This window comes from Mastigoproctus giganteus, chromosome 4 (assembly GCF_048544385.1).
Source record: "Mastigoproctus giganteus isolate SK-2022 chromosome 4, ASM4854438v1, whole genome shotgun sequence".
Taxonomy (NCBI): Eukaryota; Metazoa; Arthropoda; class Arachnida; order Uropygi; family Thelyphonidae; genus Mastigoproctus; species Mastigoproctus giganteus.
In genome coordinates, this window is record NC_143578.1 from 165,765,741 (window position 1) to 165,788,364 (window position 22,624).

At 38.7% G+C, this 22,624-nt stretch overlaps 1 protein-coding gene across 3 annotated transcripts in view; it reads right to left on the reverse strand.

The window, feature by feature from the left end:
- LOC150087170 (transmembrane ascorbate-dependent reductase CYB561) overlaps positions 1–22,624 on the reverse strand; it is a 209,050-nt gene that overhangs the window by 96,333 nt on the left and 90,093 nt on the right. For all 3 annotated transcript variants that reach the window (XM_090371865.1, XM_090371863.1, XM_090371864.1), the window contains exon 2: positions 11,692–11,955. In XM_090371865.1, the coding sequence (XP_090227991.1) occupies positions 11,692–11,890 (199 nt within the window). In that variant the 5' untranslated portion in view covers positions 11,891–11,955. The remainder of the gene's footprint in view (positions 1–11,691; positions 11,956–22,624) is intronic.

Consider the following 22,624-nt stretch of genomic DNA (forward strand, 5'->3'; position numbering starts at 1 on the left):
AGAAATACCTATAGTTATAAAAAAAATGATGTACTTTTGTTTGTTTTTTAATGTAACCCCCTTTTTGTACTGGTTCTTAGTCCCGTATAACATGGTTTTGCACTACATGAGGTTTTATAGGAACCTAACTTTTACCTCAACCCTCACTTTTACATTATGCAGGTTGTAATAGTTTTTAAATCTTTGGAATCATCCATGACTTGCTGTAAAAGTTTGATCATATTCATCTCCTGTCTACTCTTTAAGGCATTCAAAAAGACTTCATTATAGTTAGAAGGCTTAGATGTACACATTTCTGTATCTCATCTTCCATACACATTACCAATAATTTCTTCATATCATGAAAAGGACTTTGTCTTTTTTTGTTATTATTGTAGCTTTCATAGGTGCTGACCCTTAACTGCATGATGGATTCTTTCCTTATCCTTCAAAATGTTGATACCATAGAATGTGAAAGCCCAACATAATGTGCAACTGTAGAAACTGTTTTTCCATTTTCACACTGTGATATTATTTTCATTTCTAAATCAATTGCTTTTCTCTTTTTCTTCGCAGCATATTTCATGTTATATGCATTAAATAAGTTGCCAGTAGTCTTCTTAATAAGAATTAAATACACTTGGATTTTGGATTTTGTCTATGTCTTGCTAGGCTTCGAAATGGAAAGATATTTCTTCTTTTTTTTTTTTTTTTTTTGTCTCTGTAGGCATGATGGGTTTTCAAATACAAATAATAGAATTAACTGCTAGAAAATACATAAACTCAAATTTGTTGAATCTGGGCAATTTCATGGGCTATTGGTGCAAATGCTCCGTTTAATACAACTATGGAGGTAGCTGAGGTAGTTGTACAGCAGTGTCAAAGCTGTGTAAGATATTTTACATTTTTTTTCTGGAAACGACTGTCATAAGTCTGGATTGCCATAAGTTGCAAAGAGACTTACGACAAAGAGCCTTAAAACTGTGCTACTTGTTTGATGTTTCTAGTGCTATCTGGAATGGGGCTTAATACAACCAAGGGAATGTATCTGTGTTTTTGGTGCAAAGAGCGTGAGGAAATTAGGCATGAACTCATTATTCTGATGAGCATTTATGAAAACTTGAAAAACAGGGCAGGCCTATGAAGGAATTAAAATGGGGGCCCCATCAAGCTCTCAGTTGTCCACCTCAATACCAGAGCTTACACTCGGTGCATCAGGCAACACAGAGGCAACCCCCAAGGCAGAATGCAGTGGTCCCACAGGAGGTAGTTACTGCCAGTGACTATTATCAGGGAAATGGAATATATATTGTGCAAAAAGGATAGGTGGAATAGAACCAGGGTATGTCTGCCAGGTACAAAATTTGAGAATGATGTAGGGTAAATATCATGTTTTAAGGGCATGAAAGGTGATACTGCTGTACACATTAGTACTAATGATATTAAGAGTAGGAGATTTAAGGACTTACTTAACAAGTACAAGGTAATGTTGAGAAAAAGCGAGGTAAGATTAAATTTGAAAGAGTTTGCAATTCTATCCTAACAATAGGAGGGAGTGCACAGTGTAGGTTTGGCCATAGAGAGATGAGACTATGCAAAGCTCATGGGGTACACTTTTTCTCAGTGAGGTCTGTGCTTTTGAACAGGACAAACTGCTTCTACAGGGATGAGACACACTTAAACAGAAGGGGTGCAAGAATATTTGATGATACTATCGTGGTTGTTTTAGGGGGATCAGAAAACTGCTAACCTGGGAGGATACACAGAATAATAGATTAAGAACAGCCACATGCAGAAATGAAAGTGATTCTTGAATTGCTTCTATTGGAACATGGAACAGCAAGGAAAGCAAGGGGTCAGAGATTTCAAGGTCTCCTGGGTAGGTCTCATGGAATAGGTAAATACATGGGTTGTGTTAGGCTAACTAAGAATAAGAACAGGTGCATGTATACTTGCACTTGTCCTTACACTAAATGTACATCAATGCTTCGAGCATAGTATATAAATTTGATGAATTTGAAGTGCTGGTCAATTCATCAAAAACAGACCCTGTGGGGATATCAGAAAGGTGATGTCACTCAGATACAAGTAACGCAGAATTTGAATATGGGGAGTACAGTGTGTCTAGAATGAATATACAGGGTGATTCACTACCAGTGCGACAAACTTGCAGGAGGTGTAGGGGAGACAAAGACGAATCAGAATCACATAGCATTGCAGGGTCCAAAATGTCTTCGTCGTGCGGTAGACGACATTGAACGGGAGGTCACGTGAACAGCGATCCCGCTGGAGGTCAGCATTTGCAAACCGTTTCTGTTAAAGAAACCAAGTAGCAAAAGTCCTCCGGAGTGGATAATCCGCAGGCTCCAATGACTGGACGCGTTACAGATGGTATGAACTCATTTGTTTTGTTGACAGTATCCTCCATACAGTGGATTGGGAAATACCCAATCGTTGGCCTATCGCTCGAGTACTCGTATTCGGATTGCCTTCTGCAAGATGTAGGACATTCTCCTCATTGTCTGGCGTCCTCGTCATTCGCTCTCGATTCATGGTACCTCTCATGAAACACCCAGTCTCATGTAACCTTCTGTGCACACGCACGTGCGAAAATCATATGATGAGGAGTACACCTGTGCGGGAAACGTTCCTGGTACAAATGCAAAGCGGCGCGCCAGTTACAATCTGCAGCTCCATACGCAAGGTGCATGTCAGCCAGTTCAACGTTTGAATACTCGTCCATCCTACTGCCTCGGGAACCGGTTCACAAATGCTGACTTCCAGCGGGATCTCTGTTCACGTGACCTCCCGTTCAACGTCCTCTACCGCATGACGAAGGCATTTCGGACCCTGCAATGCCATGTGATTCCGATTCGTCTTTGTGCTCCCTACACCTCCTGCAGGTTTGTCGCACTGGTAGTGAATCACCCTGTATAAGACACGAGGGGGGGTTATTCTCTTAGTTAAGAATCATATAAAATTTAAGCCAGTGCATCCATTTCACATGGGTGGCCAGTGCAATGTTGAGCCCATTTGGTGTGACATAAGTTATTTATTGTTATTTGGTTTTTTTTAGGAGCATTAGCAACTAAGGCCATATTGCTCCGGGATATGCGGTGGTCATTCCCTGACCTTTCCGCATCCTTCGTATTTGGTGGTGACGGGCTCGAACCCCGGTCTAATCAAGAAGCGTGTGCTACACACTGCTGCTGCTCCTTCCCACCTGGCTACGGAGGCGCCAAAGTGTGACATAAGTACTGGGGAAAACAAATAAGAGAGCAGGAATGTGTTATACTCTTACTCTCATTTTTAGGGATGGTGTCATAGGCCTAATGGCTGAGATGAGTAAAACAAACAGTCATATGGAGAAATAGTGAGCCAGTAGATCATGTCTTAAAATGGGTGATTTTATCTTTCAATATATTTACTGGAACCTGAGGTTAGTCATTTAAACACTAGCAAGGTTTTGTGGACTTATTGTTATGTTATTTGGTTTTTAGGAGCATTAGCAACTAAGGCCATATTGCTCCAGGGATATGCGGTGGTCATTCCCTGACCTTTCCGCATCCTCCGTATTTGGAGGTGACGGGCTCGAACCCCGGTCTAATCAAGAAGCGTGTGCTACGCACGCACTGCTGCTCCTTCCCACCTGACTACGGAGGTGCCCCTGTGGACTTATTGGATGACTATTTCCCATGGCAACATGTTAGAGAAGCAACAAGAGAGCAATACTCTCTGGTTGCTCAGATATAAGGAATGCAGAACTGGAATTTGGGGAGTACAATGTGTACAGAAAGGACAGGAAGGGAGAAGGTGTTATGCTGTTAATTAAGAAAAACATAAAATCAAAAGAAATGCATCCAGTTCATATAGAAGAACAGTGAACTGTTGAGTCAGTTTGGTGTGACATAACCACAACGAAAGCAAAAATAAGAGTAGGAGTGTGTTCCAGGCCTAATGACTTGAATGACTATGATGAAAAATTGTACAGAGAAATAGAGTGGGCTAGTAAATCAAAATGTTTTATAATGGGAAATTTTAATTTCCCAGATACTGACTGAAACTTGTGGGTTGGTCACTCACACACTAGTAAGACTTTTGTGGATTTATTGTATGACTGTTTTCTGCAGCAGCATGTTCGAGAGGCAACCAGAGAGGGTAATACTCTTGATCTGGTTATCAGCAGTGATCATTCGTGTATTAAGAATTTGCAGATAAAGGAGCCACTAGGTGGCAGTGATCACAGTGTACTGATGTGGGATTTACTTAAAGATATAATTACCATCAGGGGTAAAGGAAAGGGTTTTTGCTTCCGTAAAGGTCAGTACAGTGGTCTCAGACAGTTTTTAAATTCTGTACAGTGGGAACAACTGATAATGTTACCAACAGTAAATTCTGCGTGGGAAGCATTCAAGGAATTAATCGTGGATGTTACTAAAAGTTTCATACCTATTATGAAATATTGTTCAAGGTCTAGGTCTAAATGGTTATCAAATGGACTAATGAGACTCGTGACAGAGAAGAAAAATGCATGGGATGCATATAAATTATCAAGAGACTCAAAAGCCTAGGGCAGATATAAGCTAGTCTGTAATCAGGTCACAAAGGAGGTTAGGCTGGCGAAGGCAGATGACGAGAAATCTTTGGCAAAAGATGTTAAGAAAAACAGCAAGGATTTCTTTACTTATATAAACTCTAAAAAGGAAGGGGATGAATCTGATTGGTCCACTTGATAATGATGGTTTGACTGTTAATGATCCTGCTCAGATAGCAAACAAACTGAATGAGTATTTTGCATCTACATTCACACATGAGGAGTTATTAAGGTTTGAAAATGGCAGAAGGTTATCAAATTGTAGAAGGGTGCTTAATGATTTTGTAATAACTGAAAGCAAACTGGAGGAGAAATTGTTGAAGTTAAACATAAGAAAGGCACCTGGGGTGGATGGGATCTATCCAGTTATATTAAAGGAGGCGGCAAAGAAACTAAGCGAAAACTTAGACATAATTATGAGAGCATCCTTGGACTCAGGGCAGGTCCCCACAGAATGGAGATATGCAAATGTAACCTCAATTCACAAAGAGGAATCAAAGGGTGACACGAGTAATTACAGACCGGTTAGTTTAACTTTTGTTCCGTGTAAATTAATGGAGTCACTGGTTAAAGATGCATTGCAGGATCATCTAGACAACACTGCAGAAATAATTCACACACAGCATGGGTTTGTTAAGGGAAAGTCTTGTCTGACAAATTTGATAGGATATTATGATGTGGTTACAAAGGAACTGGATGCAAAAAATAATTTTGATATCATATATTTGGATTTCAGGAAAGATTTTGACACTGTTGTGCACGGAAGACTATTGTACAAATTGGAGCAGAATAGTATTAAGGGTAAGTTGCTACAATGGATAAAAGGATGGTTGAGTGGGAGAAGACAGAGGGTGGTAATTAATGGGTGCTGCTCGTCGTGTACTAATGTTATTAGTGGAGTCCAACAGGGTTCAGTGTTGAGTCCTCTGCTGTTTTGTATATTTATCAATCATATTGATGAAGGTATATCAAGCTTAGTGTCGAAGTCTGCAGATGATAGAAAGGTTGGCAGGGTTGTTACGACAGTAATGGCAGTGTGCTACTGCAACAGGATCTAGATAATTTGTGCAGGGGCTAAGAAGTGGCAACTGAAGTTTAACCTTGACAAATACAAAGTACTGCATATGGGTAGAAGTAACACAAGAGAAACGTACCAACTGTGTGGTACTACACTTAAGGTGGTAGAAAATGAAAAATACCTGGGAGTAATTGTGCAGTCAGATATGAAGTTTTCTGAGCAATGCAGACAGGATGCCAGGGCAGGTCATCGGGTTTTGTCAATGATATATAGGAATTTTGCTAGCAAGGAAAAGGAGGTGATTGTCCCTCTGTATAAGGCAATGGTCAGGATACGCCTTGAGTACTGCGTACAGGTCTGGTGGCCTCATTTTGGAAGGATGTAGATTTACTTGGGCATGTACAGAGAAGGGCAACAAGATTGGTGAGGGGAATGAAGGGATCCTCTAACCAACAGAGGCTTAAGTTGTGCAAATTGCAGTGGCTGGAGACTAGGCACCTGCGCGGGATCTGATTGAGGTGTATAAGGTCTTGAATGTGTTGAGCACGCTGAATTCTGATGGGATCTTTCCACTTGTTCAGATTACGAACCTAAGGGGGCATAAATTCAAATTAAGAAAAGATAGATGTAGAATAGATATGCGGAAATTTGCCTTTAGCAGGCAGGTGGTTAATTGCTGGAACAAACTTCCATCTGTCGTTGTGGAAGTTCATAGGTTAAATAAATTTAAGGAGGATCTGGACAGACATTTGGTAAGAATGGAGTGATTTTATTTTATTTTTTTGGCTGATGCTGCATAAGCTCATACACTTGCTTTCTTGCATCACATGCCACTACTAATACTACATTTAGTATACAGTACTCCACTAATAACATAGTATACAGTACTCAATGTGTGGCCTGACCAATGCCTTATACAAGGGGATAATCACCTTATCCCTGCTAGAAAAATTCCTATATATCATTAACAAGACACCATGACCTACTCTTGCAGACCATCTGCACTGCTGAGACAACTTCAACCCTGGGGACTCACATCCGGTGAGTATGGGCTTGGCACACCCAGAGTCCTGAGCTGGATGTCATCATTCTTCTCTTTCTTGGTGATTCCCTCTACTTTTGACTCTCTCTCTCTCTCAGGGTTACTCGGGAACTTTTTTTTTTTCCTGGTGCAGCATAAGCCTCAGGCTTCCTTGCATCATATGGATATTAATAATAATAATAAATAATAATAATATCTGCCTGCACAATTACCCCCAGGTCCTTTTTATTTTCTACCACTCTGAGTGTAGTCCCACACAGCTGACACGTTACTCTGGGGTATTTTACATTTTTCAATGTTAAAATTCAGTTGCCACCTCTCAGCCCATCTGCTCAACTTTTCTAGATCCTGTTGCAGCAAGGTAAAGTCATTAGCGTCATTAACAATCCTGCCGACCTTTGTATCACCTGCAAACTTGGACATTATGCTGGATATATCATCATCAATATCATTAATAAATACAGAAAACAACAATGGACCCAACACTTAACCCTGCAGAACTCCACTAATAAGATTACTCTACGAACAGCAATTTCCATTGAATACCACACTCTGTCTTCTCCCACTCAAACATCACTTTATCCATAGCAGCAATTTGACTCCAATGCCACACTGCTTCAATTTGTGCAGCAGTCTTCCGTGTGCAACAGTATCAAAAGCCTTTCTAAGATCCAATTATATATCAAAATTATTCTTTGCGTCCAGTTCCTTTGTGACAACATCATAGTATCCAATCAAATTGGTCAGACAAAACTTCCCCTTAACAAGCCCATGCTGTGTCGAAGCTATAACTGAAGTCTTCTCTAGATGATCTTGCAGTGCTTCTTTAACCAGTGCCTCCATTAATTTCCCTGGAACAGAAGTTAAAGTAACTGGTCTGTAATTACTTTAATCATCCTTTGTGAATTGGGGTCACATTTGCGCATCTCCAGTCTATGCATACATATAGTAATTTAGTATACAGTACTCCAGTAATAACATACTATACAGTACTCAAGGTTTGGCCTGACCAATGCCTTATACAAGGGAATAATCACCTCCTTATTCCTTCTAAAAAAATTCCTGTACATCATTGACCAGACACCATGACCTCCCCTGGGTCCAAGGACGCTCTCATAATTATGGCTAAGGGTTTTTGCTTACTTCCTTTGCTGCCTCCTTTAATATAACTGGATAGATCCCATCCACCACCCGGTGCCTTTCTTGTGTTTATCTTCAACAATTTCTCCTCCACTTTGCTCTCAGTTATTACAAAATCATCTAGCTCGCTGCCAGAGTTTAATTCACCTCAGGCATTCCTCTCCCTAAATAACTCCTCATGTGTGAATGTAGGTGCAAAATACTCATTTAGTTTGTTAGCTACCTGAGCAGGATCATCAACAGTTGAACCACACATATCAAGTGGACCAATCTGATTCATCCCCTTCCTTCTAGAGGTTACATAAGTAAAGAACTCTTTGCTGTTTTTCTTTGCATCCTTTGCCAAGGATTTCTCGTACTCTGCCTTTGCCTGCCTAACATCCTCTGTGACTTAGTTACAGACCAGCTTATATCTATCATTGGCTTTTATGTTGCCTGTTAATTTATATGTATTCCATGTATTTTCCTTCTCTGCCACATGTCTCATTAGTTCATCTGACATCCATTTTGGCCTAAATCTTGAACAATATTTCTTAGTTTGTATGAAAAGCCTAGTAGCTTTCAAGATTAATTCTTTGAATGCTTCCCATTTTGAATTTGCCATTGGTAACATCATCAGTTGGTCCCACCAAATACGGAGGATGCGGAAAGGTCAGGGAATGACCACCGCATATTCCCGGAGCAATATGGCCTTAGTTGCTAATGCTCCTAAAAAAAACCAAATAACATAACATCAGTTGGTCCAGCCATATAGAATTTAAATACTGTCTCAGACCAATGTAGTCACCTTTATGAAAGCAAAAACCTTTCGCTTTCCCCCAGATGGTAGCTACGCCTTTGAGTAAATCTCACTTCAGCACACTGTGATCACTGCCACCTAGTGGTTCCTTTATCTGCAGAATCTTAATGCATGAAGAATCACTACTGATAATCAGATCAAGAGTTATATTCCCTCTAGTTTCCTCCCGAACATGGTGCTGTAGAAAACAATCATCCAATAAATCCACAAAAGCCTTGCTAGTGTGGGAGTGACTAACCAACAAATTCCAGTCAATATCTGGGAAATTAAAATTCCCCATTATAAGACACTCTGATTTACTGGACCACTCTATTTCTCTGTACAGTTGTTTATTATACTCATCAGAATCATTAGGCCTATAACACACTAATACTCTTAATTTTGCTTTCCCAGTGCTTATGTCACATGAACATTACGACACATAGCATAACCCCTCCTCCCTTCCTATTCTGTCTATCCTTCCTGTACACATTGTACTCCCCAAATTCCAGTTCTACGTTCCTTATAAATGTGTGACACCACGTTTCTGATATCATAACAATATCTGCCTTTGATGTTTTGTCCAACACCTCAAATTCATCAAATTTATTTACCAAACTCCTAGCATTGGTGTTCCTAATCTTGGCTATCCTAACACAGCCCATGCATTTAGTTGTTCTGTAATGACTCCCAGCAGTCTCTGAAATCTCCTGCACCTTGTTTTTCCAGGCTGCTGTTCATTCCAATACAAGCAGTGCAAGAATCACTTTCATCTCTCCCAGTGGCTACTGTTAATCTAATCGTCAGTGTATACTCCTAGGCTAGCTGTTTTCCGACCCACCTAACACTGCCTCAATAGCATCAGCAAATATTCTTGCACCCTTTCTATTTAAGTGTATCCCATTCCTGTAGAAGCAGTCTCTCCTGTTAACAAGCACAGACCAGGCTGAGAAACATTTTCCCCCCTTGAGCCTTGCACAATCTCTCCAGGGTTGAATTGATCGACAAGGCTCTCACATCATATCATAACTCTCAAATCTCTTCTGGTAATGATGATGCATACTACTCCCTGGGTTGAATTTTTAATTAAAACCACAGAGTAGTAGGCATCCTTCATTGTTACCCACCAGTGTATAAGTTATTTTTGGGTTGCTATTTCCCAAGTGTAAGACCCTGCATTTTAGTGCATTTAAACATAGCTGCCACTTTTCTGATCATCCCTGACATCTTTTAAAGAAAAAATTTATTTATGTAAGCTGTCCTGATGAAGTGCTCCTTGTCCCTGATCACCAATTACCCTCCCAATCTTGATATCACTTCAAATCTTGATAGCATCAGCATTAGCAAAGGCACATGATGCAAGAAAGCAAGCTTATATAGCATCAGTAAAAAAAAAAAAAAAAAAAAACCCTTATTTCACCCATCCACTCACTCCATATGTTTGTCAAGTTCTGCCTTGAATTTATTTAAGCTATCAACTTTTACAACGACAGATGGAAGTTTATTCCAGCAATCAACAACCCGCTAGCTAAAGGCAAACTTCTGCACATCTATCCACCAACCGTCTTTCTTCAATTTGAATTTATTCCCTATCAGGTGATTATTCTAAACAAGAGGAAGATCCCATCAGCATTGAGCATGCTCAAACCATTCAACGCTTTATACACCTCAATCAGATCAGCTCTCAGATTCCTAATCTCCAGATACTGCAATTGCAGTGTACACTTTGATAGCGCTTTTGCCCATCACTTTCAAGTTTTGGAATGCTTATACTCTGATTTTTACAAAACTCTGAACATCACATTTTACTTTTGAAATGAACATTTTCTGCAAACATAACATTTCGAAAAAAAAAAAAATTTTTCTAATAAATCTTAAATTATTTTGTATTCCATAAATGTATTAATTTTTATTTCTTTATATCACTAAATCACATAGTTTATCAATATAACAAATCAGTAATGAAATTATATTACCCGTTATAGCACATAACTGGCATTTAATAAACAGAAAATTCATTTTGAATTACAATACATCTGTTTGGATGTCAATGCACTAAACCCACTGCAAAACCTATCTATGTATACATGTGCAGCTCTAACCATGCACAAATGCACAAAATGCATTTGTGCCAGTTCCAAAATTATATTGCATAGGTATACATTATCTGAGCCACATTAGTACACACAGTCTGCTCACAGAGCACACTGTGCATACATAACAAAACAGAAGCTGAATTAGTATTAGTATTGGAAAAAAGTGGCAAAAGCAAGAGTCAGGGGGAGGGACTTTATCCAGTTTGTTTGTCCAATCCTTTAAATTTATTCAAACTTCCACAATATTATGTTAAAGTTTATTCCAACAATTGATTATACTTTCAACGAAGGCATCTTTTCATATATCCATTCTGCATCCATCTGTTTTCCATGTAAATTTATTAAAATATCATCATGACTACTGGATTTCAGTTATCACCTCTAAAGCCTCCAATTTTTTTTTAATTTTTTTTTATCCACTTAGTTGCAAGACTAGAATTATTTAATTGAGAATTTTCATAATAATTTATCTAAATATTTTAAGGGCAAAGTTATATTTAAATCTTGGTGTCACTGATACGTGTGATATAAATCATGTTCCAATTTCATTACATAGTAAACTGACTTTACACAGTGTTATTCCTTATTTGCATTGTTTTTTAAGTAATTCTTATTTTTAAGAAAATATTGTCCAAAATCAGATTGGTTGGTTGATATGTTATTTAATGGCACAAGGGCCGCTAAGGCCATATTGTGCCTGATTCTATTCCACAGTGCAATTACACCCCAAAATCAGAATTACAGGAAATATTACAATTACAAATATATGCAATTGTTGAAAATATATATAGTTTTAGAAGGCAAAGTTATTCTCTTTTAAATTTAGGTACCTTCAAAAAATGCATTTACATGCATGGAAATGTATGGAAAGTCACAAAACGAATTTCAAAGTCAGAAAGAATGGCAATCTTCAATTTGAAGTACAGAGAGCACTAATTAATTAAACCTCACGAATTTTTATCAAGTACCTTTTGGTCTTCTCTCAATACATGGCACTCTTTCTTAAAAATTAACCAAAAATAACTGAAATTTAATTATCCTTACCATTTGAATTTATAAAGAGTAGTCCAATAATCATAAACAAAGGATGATAATTGAATTGCTTCCGTGGTTCTGTTTTCCATGAAAAGCCTCCAAGATATCTTCCAGCCCAAGCACCAGACAGAGCTATACATGTAATTCCTAAAAGTTCACTGAAAAAAAATCCTGCACTAAAGGTTTTATGATCCTGGCTTGCTTCCATTGGTTTGGCTACTGCAGGTGGTGATGCCGGCTGAGGAATAACGTCCTGAGGAATGACGTTCTCTTCTAAAACAAAGTGATATATATATATATTGAACAGATATATTTTAAACACAGACCTCAAAAATACTAACAGCATTCAAAATTTTACCTTTGAATTATTATATGATTTTTTTTTTTTTTTTTTTTATGTAAACCCCAAACACGAGAAGTATTAGAACCTATAGTACTTAGTACCGTGCTTGGGTTGGAGGTTGAGAAGACAAAAGAAGATATTTGTTGACATTGGACTTGAACTTCTGTAGACTGTAATTTTCAGGAAATACATATTAAGGAAGGTTGTTCCAGAAAACGGCAGTTGAATGAATAAACGAGGAAGATGAAAAGTTGGTTCTGTGAGTTTGGAGTTGGACAGTAAATGGATGTTGGCTGGTGGCGGCACGCGTTCGGACTATTTTAAAAGAGAGAGCGGGAATTATAGAAGCCAATTCAGAAGAACAGTGCCCATGGAAGTATCTGTAGAAGAGGCATGCAGAAACAGTACGTCTATGAGACAGCGAGTGGAGAGACTTTGTTAAAGATGAATCATTAATTAACCTAACTGCCCTCTTCTGAATGGAATCGAGAAGCCTCAGAGAGGTTTTGGGGGCACCACCCCAGATGTGGGAACAATATTCCATGGCAGGGCGGATTTGTGATTTATATAGAGTGAGCAGCTGTTTGGAAGAAAAGTAACGCCGAGAGCGAAAGAGAAAACCAAGTTTTTTAGATGAAGAGGAAGCAATATTTGTAATGTGCTTGTGCCAAGAGAGATTAGAAGTCAGGGTAATCCCCAAAAGAGATATATCATTTTGCCTAGAAATCGGAGTGTCACTAAAGATAAGCATAGGAGCAGAAGAATCCTTTTTGCAAGATATAAGACAAGACTGAGTTTTAGAAGGGTTGAAATCAACTAAGTTGTCTTTGCCCCACTGGAGAATTACCTGAAGATCGGCATTTAAGGAATTGGTAGCAGATTTTCGAGAAGTTGAAGTTGATTGAGCAGGACAACGTTTCTCAAAATGGAAAGTGGAATGCAATGTGCTATCATTGGCAAAACTATGGATAGGAGTTCCAGTTAATGGAAGAAGGTCATTAATATACAAGAGGAAAAGAGTGGGGGAAAGAACTGAACCTTGGGGGACACCAGCATTAGTGGAGAAGTTAGAAGACAGAGAGCCATCTACCATCACCCTCAGTGAGCGATCAGAGAGAAAACTGGATAGCCAATTACTAAAAACAGTTGGCAAACCATAAAATGGAAACTTGTTTAGAAGACCTTTATGCCAAACACGATCAAAAGCCTTTGAGATGTCAAGAGCAATTACTTGTGTTTCACCGAACCTTTCCATTGAATTAGTCCATAAATGGGTAACATAAGCCAGAATATCACAAGTGGATCGACACTGACGGAATCCATACTGGCGATCGCTGATCAGACGGAAGGTTTCTAGGTAGTTTAAGAGTTGGCGGTTGATTGATTTCTCCATTACTTTAGAAAGAGTAGAAGTAATTGCAATGGGACGATAATTGGATGGGAGGGATTTGTCACCCTTTTTAGGAACTGGCTGGATATGAGCAAATTTCCAAGCAGAAGGAAAAACACCTTTGGAATAAGAAAGTGAAAAAAGGCGGCAAAGAATAGGAGTAAGTTCAGGAGCACAGGTTTTGAAAACAAGTGGAGAAATACCATCGGGACCTGGAGCTTTCTTAGCATCAAGATTTGTCAAAATCCTTCTAACATCCTTTTGACGGAAGACCACAGGGGGCATTGAATGGAGCGTGTTGGGAATGGTGGGAATTGTTTTACCAAGATGATTAATACATGAGCTGGAAGTAAAATGGGATGCTAGCAGGTCAGCTTTATCCTTGGCTGAAGTGACAACAGAACCATCTGGTTTGGACAGAGGTGGGAGCAGAGATGGGCAAAAGTTGCGGCCAATAGCTTTGGCTACCATTAGGGCAAGAAGCAAGTTTTCTACTCTTAGCCTGTTCAAACTCTAGTTTGGACTGATTAATAACTGCTTTACAATTGTTGCGACCTTTGGTGTGGGCAGAAAATGAAACTGAAGAATTAGAAACAAGCCAATTATGATATGCAACATTCTTCTCTTGAACAGCCTTAGCACATTTATTGGAAAACCAAGGTTTAGATAAAGGATTAGATTTTAAAGTGGAGTGTGGGATAAAGGATTCCATTCCTGCAAGAATAATTTCAATGACACGATCTGAGCAAACATTGACATCAAAAGTTTTGAAACAGTAATCCAACCAAGGAAAAGAAATCTCGCAGGTCATCCCATTTTGCATTCTTGTAATGCCAAACAATACATGGTTGGGAATAGCCATGAATTAAAGGCCCCATTGGACAAGAGATAACCACCAAGTTATGATCTGAAGTGCCTAAAGGAGCTCTCACTTCGACCGTGTACTTGGAAGGGTTGTTTGTGAGAAAAAGATCAAGCGTATTGGCTGTATGATTAGGATTGTCCGGTATTCTTGTAGGTAAATGAACAATCTGTGCAAGGTCATTGGTAATTGCAAAAGCCTCAGCATTTTGACCAGCTGGGTCGGTGTGACTAGAAAACGGAAGCCAGCTGGAGTTGGGAACATTAAAATCACCAAGGAAAATTACCTCACTGCTAGGAAAGTTGGACTGTAGGAAAATCATGTTGCAAAGAGAGGAAGTCAAAGAGTTCCAAATGGTTAGTGGAGTTGGGAGAACGCTAGAGACAACAGATGAATTTTACACAATGAGCTAAAGAGATTTTAAGCCAGAGACGATCGAAGAAAGGAGATTCCAAATTACCAAGTCTCTGACCCAGGTACTTGTGCATATGTCAGAATGGACATATGCACAAGTACCACCTTTGAGGCGAAAGGAATCATACAGCGAATAATTTGGGCATCTGAGATGAGCAGTAGTTGAATCAACCGATAACTGAGATTCTGTCAGAAAAAGTACATGTGGTTTGGCAAACTGCAAGTGGAAATGGACATCGTTGAGATTAGAATTGAGACCATGTATATTTGTGAAATGAATTAGGAAGTGTTTGGGAGGTTTAGATCTTTTCGCAGATAAGCTTGCTCTATTAGTTTGACATGCACTGCAATGCTCACTTTTTATGCATGTAAAATTATTCCTGTCTTTTTTATTCTCCATCACTTTGAGTGATACCAACCAAATGATATGTTGCAAAAGGAAAATCATAAAATTAATTTCAAAGACAGAAAGGATTGTAAACTTTAAGAATTAATGTGAAATACAAGAAACCAACTGCGATAAATGCAACATTATTACCTTAAGCAGCCTCAGCCCATTTAATGAAAACCAAAGTTTAATAAAGGATGAGATTTTAAGGTGTATTGTGGAATAAAGAATTTAATTCCTACCCGAATGATCTTACTAACACGATCAGAACAAGCATTGATATCAGATTGAAAACTGTAATCCAACTAATGAAAAGAAGAACATAAATCTCACTAATCATCCCATTTTACATTCTTGTAATGCCAAACAACATGAGGTTGAGAATGGCTGTGTGAGAAGGGCTCCACTGGAGAAATCATCACCAAATTGTAATCTGAGGTGCCTAGAGGACCACTCACCTCATCCATGTATTTTGAAGGGCTGTCTGAGAGAAAAAGATCAAGGGTGTAGTTTCCATGATTAGGATTGTTTGGTGTTCTGGTAGTGTAAATGAACAACCTGTATGAGGTCATTAGAAACTGCAAAAGCCTCAGCACCTCAACCATCTGGGTCCATGTGACTACGAAACTGAAACTAGCTGGAGTTGTGAATATTAAAATTGTCTAAGAAAATTACTTCAGTTAGGAAAGTTTGACTGGAGGAAGTAAAGTTTTAAAGAAATGCCACTTGATTAGCAAAGTTGGGAGAATGATACAGTCAGCAGATGAATTTGAGAGAATGGAGTAGAGAGATTTTAAGTAAGAAAAGATCAAAAAGTGGAGATTCCAAATTAGTAAGTCTTTTATAGGTAATATCAGAGAGAGAGAGAGATCGTATTCACAAATACCAGCTTTGAAGCAGAATGAATTGTACAGAAAATAATTAGGACAACTAGGATGAACAGGTAGTTGAGGCAACCAATAATTGGGATTCTGTCACAAAAAAGTAAGATGGACTTGACTATAGGTGGAAATGAACATCAAGATTGGAACAGAAGCCAAATATATCTGTGAAATGAATGAGGAAGCTTTTGGGAAGCTTAGAACTTTTTGCAGAAAGTTTTGTTTTGTTTGGTTTAGAGTTTATTGGCACACGAGCAATAATGTGCCAAGAACGGTAAAAGAAAAAACGACTATGAAAGATTACAGTGACCAATGAAAATTGGTCACTGTAATCTTTCTTAATTTTTTTCCTTTTAACATAGTGACCAATGAAAATTGGTCACTATGTTAAAAGGAAAAAAATAAAAATCACCAAAAGAGATATAAACCATATATAAGTAATCACTGAAAGTATAATATGAAATAAAAGAATATATATTAAATAAAACTAAACAAGTTTGTCAATTTTAAATAGTTAAAAACAGATAAAAGGAGGTTAGGCAGTCAAAAGCAGATTACAAGAAATCTTTGGCAAAGGATGCAAAGAAAAACAGCAAAGAGTTCTTTACTTATGTAAACTCTAAAAGGAAGGGGCTGAATCAGATTGGCCACTTGATATCAATGATATCGAAGAAATCATTGTATGAGATGCATATAAAGTATCAGGTGACACAGAAGCCTATGACAGATATAAATTAGTCTGTAATTAATCAAGTCATTAAGGAGGTTAGGCAGGCGAATGATTTGATTTTTGATTTTTTTTTTTTTTAGGAGCATTAGCAACTAAGGCCATATTGCTCCGGGATATGCGATGGTCATTCCCTGACATTTCCGCATCCTCCGTATTTGGTGGTGACAGGCTCGAATCCCCGTCTAATCAAGAAGCGTGTGCTACGCACTGCTGCTCCTTCCCACCTAGCTACGGAGGTGTCAGGCAGGCGAAGCCGGATTACGAGAAATCTTTGGCAAAGGATGCAGAGAAAAACAGCAAAGAGTTCTTTACTTATGTAAACTCTAGAAGGAAAGGGATGAATCAGATTGGACCACTTAACATAGACGGTTTGACTATTGATGATCATACTCGGGTATCTGATAAACTGAATGAGTATTTTGCATCTACATTCACACATGAGGAGTTATTCAATGAGGGGGGTGCCAGAAGTTTATCAAATTCTAACAGAGAGCTTACTGATTTTGTAATAACTGAGAGCAAAGTGGAGGAGAAATTGTTGAAGTTAAACATAAAAAAGGCACTGGGATGGATGGGAACTATCCAGTTATATTAAAGGAGGCAGCAAAGGAAGTAAGCAAACCCTTAGCTATAATTAGGAGAGCTTCCTTCGACTCAGAGAAGGTCCCCCCCCCATAGGCTGGAGGTGCACAAATGTATCACCAATTCACAAAGGAGGTTCAAAAGGGTGACACAAGTAACTACAGACCTGTTAGTTTAACCAACTTGTGTTCCAGAAAAAATAATGGAATCACTGCTTAAAGAAGCATTAATAGTTAAGTAATAGTTAAGACAGCATGGGTTTGTTAAAGGGAGGTCTTGTATGACCGATTTGATTGGATACTATGACGTCGTCACAAAGGAACCGAATGCCAAAAATAATTTTGATATCATATAATTGGATTTCAGGAAAGCTTTTGATACTGTTGCACATGGAAGACTGCTGTGCAAATTGGAGAGGTATGGCATTAAGGGTAAATTGCTACAATGGATAAAGGGATGGTTGAGTGGGAGACGACAGAGAGTGGTAATCAATGGACACTGCTCTTCGTGGACAAATGTTATTAGTGGAGTTCCCCAGGGTTCAGTGTAGGTCCCATTGTTGTTTTGTATATTTATCAATGATATTGATGAAAGTATATCAGGTTTAATGTCCACATTTGCAGACGATACGAAGGTCAGCAGGGTTGTTAATGACAGTGCAACAGGATCTAAAAAAGTTGAGCACATGGGCTGAGAGGTGGCAACTGAAGTTTAACATTAACAAATGTAAAGTACTGCATATGGGAAGCAGTAACCCAAGATTAACATATCAACTGTGTAGTACTACACTGGCAGTGGTAGAGAGTTTTTTTTTTTTTTTTTTCTTAGTTGTTGGCGCATCGGCTTCTGTGGCCAAAATGCACCTCCCGTTTTTGCACTACTCTAATTCAAGCCCAAGGCGGGATTCGAATCCGCGACCTTTGGGTTGCCAGGCAGGTACTTTACCCACCCAGCTAGCCCAGTCGGCTTGGTAGAAAGTGAAAAGGACCTGGGGGTAATTGAGCAGGCAGATATAAAGTTTTCTGAGCAGTGCAGACGGTCTGCAAGAGTATCTCGTGGTGTCTTGTCAATGATATACAGGAATTTTTCTAGCAGGGATAAGGAGGTAATTATCCTCTTGTATAAGGCAATGGTCAGGCCACACCTTGAGTACTGCATGCAGGTCTGGAGGCCTGATTTTAACAAGGATGTAGAGCTGTTGGAAAGAGTACAGAGAAAGGTAACAAGATTAGTGAATGGAACAAAGGGTTGCTCTTATGAAGAAAGGCTTAAGCTTTGCAAATTACAGTGTCTGGAGACTAGGCACCTGCAAGGTGATCTGATTGAGGTGTATAAAGCCTTGAATGGTTTGAGCATGCTCAATGCTGATGGGATTCTTCCTCTTGCTCAGAATAATCACCTGAGAGGGCCTAAATTCAAATTCAGGAAAGACAGTTGTAGGATAGATGTGTGGAAGTTTGCCTTTAGCCAGCGGGCGGTTGATGGCTGGAACAAACTTCCATCTGTCGTCACAAGAAGTTGATAGCTTAAATAGATTCAAGACAGAACTAGACAAACATTTGGAGCGAGTAGATGGGTGAAATGAGAAGGGCTATATAAGCTTGCTTTCTTGTATCATTTGCCTTTACTAATGCTAACAAACTTCCATCTGTCATTGTAGAAGTTGACATCTTAAATAAATTCAAGGCAGAACTAGACAAGCATTCGGAGTTAATGGATGGGTGAAATGGGAAGGGTTTTTTTTTTTTTTTGTGGCTGTTGCTATATAAGCTTGCTTTCTTGCATCATATGCCTCTACTAATGCTAATTACACTTTTTTATACAATAAACAAAATCTGGACTATACTGAAATGAGCAATTAAAGTGGAAACAGTAAAAAGCTGCAAATTCACAGCAAAATTTACTGGCATCACAATTTTGTATTTATAAAAGCTGGAAACTGCTAATGTTTTCCCAATCCACAAATGCAGTGCTATAGCGGAACTGGGTAACTACAGGCCAGTCAGTTTGATTTCTTTGGGAAGATCATGGAGTCTGTGGTAAGGATACAATCTACGACCATCTGAACAAAAAGGTACTCTACTCTGAATATAACCCAGCCTAGTTTGTTAGGATGTTATTCCTGACCAGTCTATCATTTTATTATGACATAGTAATTAAACAGCTAGTTGCAGCTAAGAATTCTGACATCATATATATCTAGACTTCAGCAAGCGTTTGATACCATCCTTCATGGGATGGCTGCTAAATAAACTCAAAAAAGTTGGGAGTTATTGGTAAGATCCTATGCTGGATCACAGACTAGTCAAAACATGGGAGACACAGCACTGACATTAATATCTTAAGGTATCTTAAGGGTGGGTGAAACAGGCGGGGGTCCAGTTTATTTTCATAAGTGATACTGACAAGGGTATCCAAGGGAAATTGTCAAATTCTGCTTATGATTTCAAGGTGAGAAGGGCGGTCAGCAATTCAAGCCCGAACCCAATGCTTCAAATGAATTGGATCATTTGCACATATGGTCTGAAATATGGCAACTAAAGTTAAATGCTCCTAAATGTAAAGGTTATGCATTTGGGAAACAAAAATCCTGGGACTTACATATAAGCCAAGAATGATTCAAGACAAAGACTTAGATTTTACAATTCAATCTGACATTAAATTTTCCATGCAGTGTAAACAGACAGCTAGGAAGGCACATGGTATTCTGTCAATGATTTATAGACTTTGCTAATAGGGAGAAGGGGGGTTATTATCCTCTGCACATGAGGTTGGTTCCACCATATTTGGAATATTACATTTCAGGTCTAGAGACAGTACCTGAAAATAGGCATAGAACTACTGAGGGGAAGCAAAGATGCACATATGAAAAGTTTAGGAGCTATAGACTGCAAAATTTGACAACTAGACATCTAAGAAGGGAGCTGGGTAAAATGAATCAGGAAGGTCTGTTCTCCCTTATAGTTGAAACAAGTTCTGTTATTCCCTGATATTTTAAATTTGAGATCTTGGAGAATAAAACTGGATAAGACTTCATAAGATTGGATCTCATGAGCAGTGACTCAGCCAAAATTCAGAGCAGAATTGGATAGTTACCATTTTGGAATAGTATAAATATTCTGTTTTATTTTATTTATTTATTTTTGCAGATATTGAAAATGCATGCTTCCGTTCATCATTTGGCTTTAGGGGCTCACATCTAGTGAGTATGGGCTTGGCACACCCAGGGTCCTGATTCTTGGTGATTCCCTTCTAGTTCTGACTCTTGTTCTTTCTTTCTTTTTTTTCTCTCTCTCTCTCTCTCTCTCTCTCTCTCTCAGGGTAACTCAAAAAATTTTTTTTTTACTGGTGCAGCAAAAGCCTCAGGCTTCCTTGCACCATATAGTTAAGAATAATAATAAATAATAATACTAAAGCTTGATCTGATTATGAGTAGTGATTCTTTGTGCATTAAGAATCTGCAGATAAAGGAACCATTAAGTGGCAGTGATCACAGTGGCCTCATGTGGGAGTTGCTCAAAGAAGTAACTACCATCAAAGGTAAAGGGATGGATTTTTGCTTTTGTAAAGAGAACTATGATGTTCAGTTTTTAAATTCTATACAGTGGGACCAACTGATGATGTACCAACAGCAACTTCTAAGTAGGAAGCATTCAAAGAATTAATCTTGGAAGCTACTAGGCTTTTCATACCAACTAAGCAATATTGTTCAAAATTTAAGCCTAAATGGATATCAGATGAACTAATTAGACATGTGGCACAGAAGAAAAATGCATGGGATACGTATAAATTAACAGGTGACACAGGTATATAAGATGGTCTGTAATCAAGTCACAAAGGACGTTAGGCAGGCAAAGGCAAATTACAAGAAATCTTTGGCAAAGGATGCAAAGAAAACAGACAAACAGTTCTTTACTTAAGTAAACGCTACAAGGGGATGAATCAGATTTGTCCACCTGATATTGATATTTCAACTGTTCATGATCCTGCTCAGGTAGCTAGCAAACTGAGTGAGTATTTTGCATCTACATTTACACACGAGGAGTTATTCAGGGAGGGGAATGCCGGATGTGAATTAATCTCTGGCAGTGAGCTAAATGATTTTTTAATAACTGAGAGTAAAGTGGAGAATAAACTGCTGAAGATAAACATAAGGCACCTGGGGTGGATGGGATCTATCCAGTTATTTAAAGGAGGCAGCAAAGGAAGTAAGCAAACCCTTAGCCATAATTATGAGAGCTTGTTTGGACTGTGGAGAGGTACCCATGGACTGTATATGTGCAAATGTGACCCAGATTCACAAAGGAGGACACAAGTAATTACAGACCTGTTAGTTTAACTTCTGTTCCAGTTTGTTGTTGTTTGTTATTTGGTTTTTAGGAGCATTAGCAACTAAGGCCATATTGCTCCGGGAATATGCGGTGATCATTCCCTGACCTTACCGCATCCTCCGTATTTGGTGGTGATGGGCTCGAACCCCAGTCTAATCAAGAATCATGTGCTATGCACTGCTGCTCCTTCCCACCTGGCTACGGAGGCGCCTTTCTGTTCCAGGGAAATTAATGGAGACACTGGTAATAACTGAGAAGCACTGCAGGATCATCTAGACAAGACTTCAGTTATAGTTCAGACACAGCATGGGTTGGTTAAGGGGAGGTATTGTCTGAACAATTTGATTGGTTACTATGATGTGGTCACAAAGGAATGAATGCAAAGAATAATTTTGATATCATATTTGGATTTTAGGTAGGCTTTTGATGCTCTTGCACATGGAAGACTACTGTACAAATTGTAGCAGTATAGCATTAAGGGCAAGTTGCTACAATGGATAAAAGAATGGTTGAGTGAGAGAAGCAGAGAGTGGTAATCAGTGGACACTGCTCTTCGTGGACCAATGTTTTTAGTTGAGTATCCTTAGGGTTCACAGTGTTGGGTCAATTGCTGTTTTCTGTATTTATTAATGATATTGATGAAGGTATATCAGGCTTAATGTCTAAGTTTGCAGACGATACGAAGGTTGGCAGGATTATCCCCTTGTATAAGGCAAGTCAGGCCACACCTTGAGTACTGTATACAGGTCTGGAGGTCTCATTTTAGGAAGGATGTAGAGCTGCTGGAACGAGTACATAGAAAGGCAACAAATTTAGTGAATGGTACAAAGGGTTACTCTAGATGCAAAAAGGCCTACGTGCTCTGGATTCATTTTAATATTAATAAATTATTGTGTCACAGAACAAAAATGGAAAAAAAATGACAGGTTGCAGTCAAAAATATGTTTAATGTTATGTAAAACTACGCTGATGTTCACACAAACAAAAACACAAGTGAAAATAATACAGGAAAGCAATACAT